At 33.0% G+C, this 10086-nt stretch overlaps 1 protein-coding gene across 1 annotated transcript; it reads left to right on the forward strand.

Moving 5' to 3' along the window:
- Nucleotides 1–412: 412 nt before the first annotated feature.
- LOC134686377 (oligodendrocyte transcription factor 2-like) lies at nucleotides 413–1361 on the forward strand. The gene has a single exon (XM_063546045.1). The coding sequence runs from the start codon at nucleotides 446–448 to the stop codon at nucleotides 1241–1243; it is 798 nt and encodes a 265-aa protein (XP_063402115.1). The 5' UTR covers nucleotides 413–445; the 3' UTR covers nucleotides 1244–1361.
- The last annotated feature ends 8725 nt before the right edge of the window (nucleotides 1362–10086 follow it).

A 10086-nucleotide genomic window follows, 5' to 3' on the forward strand; every position in this document is an offset into this window, starting at 1 on the left:
CATCCAATAAACAATTAATCAATCAAAACGTGTATTTGATATTCACGAAAATCTGGGAAAAAGTTAATTTCCGAAGTAACATATTTTGCTGCTGTGTTGTGCCTTTAAAAAGAAAATAAGTTGTGTAAAATTATAAATTTAGTCGTTATAATTTTTTACAAATCGCTAAATCTCCCCATGAAAATGTTCATGTAAACAATCCATGGATAAAATTTCATTGTTTGTCCCTGGTTAGTGAGAAAACTGCCCCGGGGTGAGACATCATCGGTGATTATCACACACGAGCGCTTGTTATTATTAAGGCGGGGACTTAAAACACGGATTAACCAATCGAATAACGAATTTAAGTCCAATAGCACTATATATGATTGATGAAATTTTATTAATATTATAAAATAATTAGATCTCAAGAAACTTACTTGAAAGTTAAGCAATCATTTCAAAAATGGAAAAGGAAATATACGTCGACATAGAAGCCATTGAAGATGATGTTAGTGATGTTCATGACAATGTAGACTCATTTGAAAGCAGTAGTAGTTCCAGCAATCAGTCCTACAACTCCGAATCTTCATTGTCGAAATCTCGTGTACCTGAAGACATTCGCCTGAAAGTTAATAGCAGAGAACGACAAAGGATGCATGATTTAAATTCGGCGCTAGATGGACTCAGGCAAGTGATGCCGTATTCTAATGCACCCACTGTAAAGAAACTGTCTAAAATGTCTACCTTATTACTGGCAAGAAATTATATTGTAATGCTAACACAGTCTATTGAAGAAATGAAGAAAATTGTGCAGGACCTTTCTCTGAAGAATAGTCATCGTGCCTCTATGTACAGTAATGTTGGAAATAGTCGGTACTCGCCGTACAAATCTCCGTTCGTACCGCCTTACAGAGATGTTACAAACACTAATCATGGACTTAGCGCTGACAGCTTCGTGAATTCTGACAAAAATATATTGTTTCCAAGGCTACAGACATCAACACCGCTAGCAGATAAAACAAACACTAGAACACCAGCAAGTGTTCCACACAAATTTTCTGTTTCATCGTTACTGGATCATTCTTCAGACTCAAAATCGGAGTCACCATCTATCTGCTCGTCATCAACAACATTTTCACCGAAGATTTCCTCAAGTTTAAGTCGAAGTCACATTGAACATTCACTTTCAACCCCATGCTCTTGTGAAGCTTGTGTGTTACCACAAATATATTCCAAGCGTGAATGGAAGGCATTATTCTGAACAGTATAGTACAATCTTGAACTTCATATTTTATCTGTGATAATTGTAACATATAATTGTATATACCAATGTGCATTCGCCTGCTTTATATGAGCATTAAATGTTGTGCTAAGTTATATTGTTTTGTTTTAATTTGATATATAACAAGCAATTTTGATATTGCAAGGTAAACGGTCTTGACACAATTAAGTTTTCTTGCATCCTGAAGAAAGTACAACCATGTGTTTCATTGAAAAAACTATGGACTTTCTAATTGTTAACCTGCCCTGCATGTTGTTCGAAATATTAGTTCGAGTTTGTGTATAAAGATGAATTATTTATTCTACATAGTACAATGTATGTGTTCTTCTATCCCAGCTTATTTGATTGATTGAATCATCACACTTGTTGAAGCATTAAAGAGTTGTAAACATTTCTATGATAGCTTACTGGAGAACATCTCAATTTACTGGTCTATCAAAACACCCTTTTCAGGCAATGGTTATATGGTTTTCAAGTGAGGACGATATCCATACTTACTTTTTGAATATAACTCTTGCGTGCGTGCATTGAATTACACATCTTATTGTCTTAGGTAGCCACAGATCCTTTAGGCTTGCAAACTACAACCAATAATGTCAAACTGCTAACGAAGTGCAAGAGCAAAAACTCTACCATCAAAACAACATTTTATCTAACACCGAAAAACATATTACGGATAACGAACTTAGTCGTATTAGGCACAACTTTTTTGAATTTTGGATACTCAATGCTCTTTAACTTGTACTTGTTTGGCTTTAGAACTATTTTAATCAGAGCGTTACTGGTGAGTCTTATGTGGACGAAACGAGCGTCTGGCGTACTAAATTATAATCCTAGTACCTCTGAGAACTATTAACCACATTTTCTGACACCCAAAGGCCATGCCAGTAAACACAGTAACAGGCGCTGTTTTATTTGACTGCTGTCTGGTTGACGTATATCTATACTAACAGTTTTAATTTATTCATTTGTGCCAGAAAAGTTTTTGTTTATGTTATCGAGGGCATTACTTATTCCATTCATGATGCCATTTCAAAAAGTTCATTTTTTGAAAGCAATATACACACCTACCCTATAAATCCCTTTAATCAACAAAACTAAACTTAAATATAAACAAGCTGGATCAAGTCTACTAGTGGAGGTATTAGCAGATCGTTTTAAACCTAGAAGACAGTGCAACTGTCAATGAATGCACCACACTATACTTTACGAAATCATTAGTCTTGCCAATAAGGAAACCTTTAGTCTAAATATCGTCATATGAAGATCAGAAAAAAACACGCATCCACGCAAGCAAACTTTACAAGAATATATGGTATGATTGCCATGAGACAACACTCCATCAGAGATCAAGTGACGTAGAAGTGAACAAATTTCAAATTAGATCACCGTATAACCTTCCTAAATGATCAAAACCCACAGTGCACAACAAGCTATATACAAGCCCCGTAATAACGAAGGTAATAGAATTCAAACTATAATACTTCCGAACTGAATTGAGGAATAAAAAACAAAAACAAATTACAACTGTATATGATAAACAACGACCAACCACAACCACTGCATCACAGGCTCAGGACTTGGAAAAACCACATACAAAAATAGGCGGTGATAAACTTGTTAGCGGGCGCCCAATCCTCTCTTAACTATAAGCTGATACAATGGTGCAATTATGAATAAAACAACACACAACCAAATTGTTCAAGACAATTAACAAAAAACAAATTAACAAAAACAATCAAAAACCAAGGTTCCTGACTTGGTATGTGTACATAAATAATGTGCAGGTTTCCAATTGACAATGGTTATGATATAAACTGGTAAAACATGCAAGATTATACAAGTATTGAAATGACATGTACCTGGAAGACAACGTTTTATGTGAGACAGCAATCCAGAATCGAAGAAACAGCATCTGCAGTGTTTTTTCAAGCTTCTCCTGTGTATGAAACGACTCGCTATTGCTGTTTTTCATCTTCCCAGAATGCAGAAAAAGACCTGCTATTGCTGTTTCTCATATGTATGAAACGATCAGTCTTTGCTGTTTTTCTTATCCATAGAAAGTCTTCATCTTTAACTGTCTAACCCAACATACATATTGATTATGTTGATATTTTAATTTAAGCTATCTCAGTCATTTGAAAATCTGTAATATTTTCTACATCTTTGTTAAAGCTAGGACGGGAGTTTCAAAATAGATCTGAGATGTAGCATCTAGTAGAAATATCAAATTTGAAATAAAAACGCAATTAATCAGCATTCGTCTGAATTCAATTCAAACATTTATTTATAGTGGATAGGAAAACAAGTTTGAAATTTGCAGGTGCGAGTACTGCCTTTTAGCGGCATTAGACTGCTCCTTTTGCGAAATCTACAAGGATGTCTTTAGCTAGCAAGAGATATTGCTCTCTCTTATCACGGGTCAGCCATTTATCGTCCCCTTCCGACGGACTATCATCGTTGCTCAGGACCATACTCGCAAATGGTGTCAAGGGAGAGCCGAAAATTAAGTTTCTGAAACTAGGAAACTCAGTGTTTGACGGCTCTCTTTATTTTAATTTAAATAAATACAGCTGCTATCACATTGACGTAAATCCTTCATCTCTATTTATTCGCATTATTTCAGTTCGTCTTATGTAAATTCATAATTCTTATACAATGTAAAATGTATACGCCAGGATTGTCTCGAAAACAAGCTCGGGTACAAACTTTCCTTTGAACCGCCGTATGTGTACAGTGTCTTGTACTATTTGAGTATTACATATTGTATATATGATACATATGTATTTCTCTGTATACTATTCAAAATGATGTCATTTTGAGATATTTCTCTTTACCTTCAACACAGGTGCGTTCAAAAAGTGGTCTTTCGGCTTGCTGAAATACGTCTTGATAAATACGACATTATAACAAAGTATACAAAAAGTCATCTTATTTTTACACTCCGAAACTGAATATTATGAGTTTATGTTTAATGTGTTTTTGGGGTATTATATTTGTAAAGTGTTTTTTTTTCTCCATGTAAATCAATCATTTCAACCGCTGAACAGTAAATATTTTTCTTAAAAAAATCCCACTAAAATTTAGCTAAAATATATGAATTTTTATGGGAAAACAGCTGTTTAAACTTATGCGCAAAAATATTTTAAACAATCAACTATAATTTGATTTTTTCTAAACCACCGTTATTCAGTTTAAGAAATTAGTATGTGTCAAAAGATAACAATTTAAAGTCAATCTTTAATGACAAACAAATCTCAAAGGGCGTCTGTAACAAGATGAACTCAACACTTCGACACATGTTCAGAAAAAAAATTCGGTAGGTATTAGATTTAAAGAAAATCAAAATAATTGTTTGTGACTTTAAAAAAAAATCTTGAGTTGGACAATGAATTAAAAATCGAAGAAGCATTAGCGATATGCCAAATATTGTATTCATAATATTAAATATTTTCCAAGCATAGTAATTTAAAAAAGTAGCTATTTTTGTGTACAAAAAATTGGAAGTATACAGTGTATTTTAAAATATTTATATATTATGAACTTTTAGTTTGAATGATTTTAAATGGTACATAAATTTTGCTTTTAAAGTCTTTTGCATCGAATATGAAATTAACAATTTTGTTCCAGAAAACTTCAGCCGAATATGTCAGTATTAAAAGCATTAGTATTCGATGGTTTAAATAAAGTATATAAGGGGACTATAATTACAAAGTAACCCGCTTGTTTATAAGATAAATATGAGACTAACTTTTCACAGGTTCTATTACAATTGATTCAATACAAATCTTTGTTTTGACATTACAAATCAACGAAGCATTATTCAATACAAATTGACAGTTTTGCTATTAGATCAAATATGGGATTTGTGCCATCACGTATTCAACTCGCCTGTCATCCTGATCTCGTCAGACGTTTACAGTCCACGAGATTAACAAACAAGAGCAGACGATATGTTGCCGAACGTCATCACCCTTCATTTACACCCGAATGAACGTTGCTCTTTAACCACCCAGATAATTATGGTTTAACAGATGTACAAAAAGGCGGATAGAATTAAATATAATTTTCAATAGAATTACAAATTAAAGATCAGAGACCATGTGTAATTATTACACGACCCCATCTCCATGTCCATTAACGAAAATGTAATACAGTTTATTTTTAAACATATGGCTATCTTTAATATGATACAATCGGGACAATCTTTGAAAAGTGTTTAAAAGACAGTTTGTTAAATAAAACAAAGGAAAGACAGATTTCTGTTTGAAAAATAAATATATAAATTGGTTATAAAATCTCGAACTAGTAAAACGCATCATAACTGTAAGCATAACAGACTTTTACTTAAAGACAAAAAGGTACCATTTGCAAATTTTGCGGCAATCTTACTTTGGACGATAAAATAACAGTTTTGGTAGCATGGTCCTGTATATCAATGCAAATAGTTCTAGCTTGGCAATAATGTCCGGTTACTATGGCTATGATATTATATATCTACGCATGGTTTTATACAAAGTACCGTAGACTAATATATCAAAAATTAAACCGTGAAACTACCCCTTTAAAGGGGCAATGCACAAAAACTGCTGGAGCACATACAATCTTATTCCCTCTCTTTGACGGATAGTAGCTATTTTCTTAAAGCTCCCCTTTACACAATACTAATTCATCTCAATCAAAGGACTGATTGAAAAAGTGTAAAACTTTATTTCACAAGGAGAAAGGCAGCTCCATTATACAGTGTTTATGTACCCCAACTGCTTCGTTATGCCCGTGTGTGTAGTAATGTCATATATTTTAGCGAAAGTACTTAATGTATCACTGGTAAATTATTAAACCAATGATTGCGTTACCATAGATTACTTCAAACTATTTTTTTTATTAGATACATGTACATATACAAAGATTTGATTACTGAATTTGGCTATACCTGTAGAAAACGTACTAAAAGCGGTATTTCACATCATAAATGTTACGGCAATATTGTATCTAAAGAGCAGAAATCATTATAGTGTGATCTGTGTATACTCAACTCATCGAATCTTTAAACAAACTTAATATTAGTAAAGATTATCTTACCAATGTTGTAACTTAATCTTTGAATAAAGGTTAAATTAGCCCAAATATCGAATTTGTCATCAGCAAATTAAAATATAACTAAATTTGTTTTCTTTTCAAGCGGGATGCATAGAGACCCATCCACGCTCATTTTTTTCAATCAAGAAGTTAACTCCTAACTATCCTACAAGTCTTGGATGCGTGAGTTTCAGTTTTATTATTAATTGTTTTTGGCATTTAGCTGTCAGTAACTGCGAGTACTCTTTAATCGTATTCTCTTGTTAATTTGACCTGTTAATACTATTTGTAATGCTTTTTTGCTTTTTTAATGTTTACTTATTCAGGCTTATATCTTGTCTATATATCAGCTTTGGTAAATGTTTGCTGTTTTTCACTCACTCGTACTATGAACAACAAACTTATTTCATTTTTAACCTTTATATGCAAATACACTCAAGAACTTTATATTTCCAGTATAAAAGGTGGGAATGTAAAACAAATATACTAAGTATATCAAATAGCTTGTAATTCTTATGGAAACGGGAAATGTTGCGGTTATCTATCTTTGCATGGATCGAATATTGCCACTCATGAATATAATAATTGCATACGACTTCAATTTCATGCTCCTTTCTTAATAAGTGATAATGTGATACACCCGCTGCAATTGTTTGCACCTAAGTCGGGAATCTGATGTTCAGTAGTTGTCGTTTTTGATGTGGTTCATACGTGTTTCTATTTTTTTTTATATAGATTAGACCGTTGGTTTCCTATTTTTTTCACTAGTCAATTTTGTGGCCCTTTATTGCAAGGGTTGTTGGAACAAATGATGTTTCATTTGCCAGCAAATACTGGTATCTTTGATAACTATTTTAACAGTCATTCCACGATTCAGTATTAGATAATATATAAGATCTCGTCATGTACCTATGAATGCAATTACACTCGAGAACTTTAAAATATCTCTAGCAAAGGTCTAAGAAAATGCTGAAAGATAAATATAGCAAATATGATTAGACGTTACGCGCGATGTTCGTACCTCATTTGAAAATCGGTGTAGTTGACATAATGCAAGTCCAAAATATTTTATTTTGTGATATCATATTCATTGCTATTGTACGCATTTTGAACAAAAATGTTTTTTTTTAAATAAAAAAGAAAAATATTTGTTGAAACTATGTTTTATGCTGCATGCGACAAGCTTCAGTTTCGAAAAACGGCTATTTTTAGGCTGTCCCGCGTAACATATTTTATTAATTGTAACCACTAAACTGTGATTTTCTTCTAAACTATTTAATATTTTGAAAAACGGTTTTTTCCCATTATTTAACAAAGAGGTTCCTTCATTTTTTATGCATTTTATATGACGTTTTGATGACGTCATAGAAAAAATAAAGTGTTTCATACTACAAGGGCAAATCTGTCCCACGGGAGAAAAAAAATGGTATTCCAGATTTGAGAATCAAAAACATTTATCTAAAAGGAAAAAGGTTAGTATGTGTATTTACTTCATCAATGTTATTTTGCTTAATTTTATGAATTTAAAAACAAATATCCTGAAAAATGATATATGGTAATTTATGAGCGATTTTTCAAAGGCTTACAAGGTTGTCGCACCGCCATTTTTTGACGTAAAAACGAACTCAACTCAAATTTACGTCAATTGTTTGCTTATCAGAGCTCTTATAATGGTAGAATTTTATCATTTTTCAAAATGTTGTTTTTCTTAATTTTTCAAAAATCTAAAGTACATCAATTTTCGATAAGTAGTTAAAACGCGTCGTCGATTTTGCGGAGTCTTACAAGAATGTCGCACATGCTTAAAACCAACGTTTCAGTCGAAGTTTCGGTTTGAACGTTACGAAATATTCGCGACGTTATGTTACGCTTACATGTACGAACATCGCGCGTAACGTCTGATACTTGTGTTGTGATTATTCTGGCTTGTATATTTTATCTAGAATAGTCAGAGAAATGAAACGGGAAATGGTGTGGTTATCTCTCTTTGGATACGAATATTGCCATTAATAAATATCATCGGACTTATAGTAATATTGTTATAATGAACTTTGCAGTTTAGAACACTTCCTGCATGTTTCATCATCGAGTCAAATTGAATATCAAAGTAATGCTATACGAAATAACTAAACTAACGACAGGGATATTTCCTCGGATTGTGCAGCTGGGCAAACGAACTCAATTTACTGCTCCTCTCTTTATCAGTTATACACTAACTAATTAGTTGTTATTGGCTTGGAAATAACTGTCAGTAAATGCGCGTTTTCGTAGACTTGTACTTAGCAGGATGGACTTTGTTCATTGTTGAAGGCCGTTCTGTTATTGATTTTAAAGTTCCCCTCACTAAAATCAACCAACAAGTTTAGATAAAACATGACCAATTGTCTTTTATAGCAACGAGATCTGGTATTTCAAGATACTTAAATTAGTTTAAACATATTTATTTATAGTGGAGTGGGAAACAAGTTTTTGCAACTTATATTAATCCCTCTCCACTTTGCGGGTGCGAGTGCTGCCTTGTAGCGGCATATTAGCCTACTCTTTTTCGAAATCTACAAGGGTGTCTTTAACGTGCAAGAGATGTGGCTCTCTCTTAACACGGGTCAGCCATTTATCGTCCCCGTCCGACGGACTATCATCGTTTCCTCAAGACCATAATCGCAAATGGTGTCAAGGTAATGACAAGGGAGAGCCGAAAATTGAGTTCCAGAAATTTTCATCCCAAACGGGAATCGAACTAGGAACCTTTGTGTTAGTAGTCCGATGCACTAACCACTACACCACGGCTCTCACGATATTTAAATAAAATAATATCTCGTCTAGAAACAATACAATATACATGTATAATATCAGCTGAAATTTGATGAGAATCATTAATGATCTTAAAATCTGCAGTAGATTTCTATGTACTAGTACACGTTGAAGATTCAACGGATTATCTTCTGCGTGAAACCTACTGCAATCTTATAGGCAAATCTCAGACTGGCGGATTTGAATAAAATTATCTACTGATCTAGATTATTAAGGGAAAGGTTGAGATGCTGAGAATGTTTGTTATACTCTAAAGACGTCTAAATTATCAAGAATCAAAACATTCTGTTGAAAAGAAGCGGTAAAGGTACAATTTTGTATCAATTTTTATTGATATTTCTCCCTTTTTTGCAGAGTTAACTCCCATTTCAATGAAAATCTCCGTAGGAATGTTTAAATCATGATTTTCCAAAAGTTGGATTTTGCTGGACTTTTTTCTGTGTATAATGCTAAAGATTAAAACGTAAAAATCTTCCGTTGCAATATCTTCAAGGTTAAGATAAAAGTTATGCTAGATTGACTGGACTAATATGTCTTTCCCAAACCTAGACACTCATTCACAGATTCGTCATTTGGAGAATGTGTTGTTAACGGATAATCTTTAAATGTTTCTTTTAAGTTCAATTACACATTTTATAGACTCTGAACGATTTAGAGCTTGAGATTGTATAAACACTTGTCAGTTGTAGCAGTCAGAGTGTATGTTGCCTTTTCGGTGACTTTTGATTATTAATTTTTCGTCAGGTTTCATCCCGAATGGGCTAAATTTCAAGACCTACCTATTGTATTTATTGTTAGTTCGTTCTCGTTCTAAACATGCATGAAATAAAAATTTCCATTCTCAATTTTATGTAGTATTTGCCCCTGAATGTTAAGCAACAATCGAATGAATGACTTAATAATTCTAAGTAGTATGTTTCATGTTGAATTAG

Source organism: Mytilus trossulus, chromosome 10, assembly GCF_036588685.1.
Source record: "Mytilus trossulus isolate FHL-02 chromosome 10, PNRI_Mtr1.1.1.hap1, whole genome shotgun sequence".
NCBI classification, from domain to species: domain Eukaryota; kingdom Metazoa; phylum Mollusca; class Bivalvia; order Mytilida; family Mytilidae; genus Mytilus; species Mytilus trossulus.

Bases quoted from the DNA above. Each gene is read 5' to 3' on its own strand.
- LOC134686377 (XM_063546045.1), top strand. From the start codon at position 446: ATGGAAAAGGAAATATACGTCGACATAGAAGCCATTGAAGATGATGTT.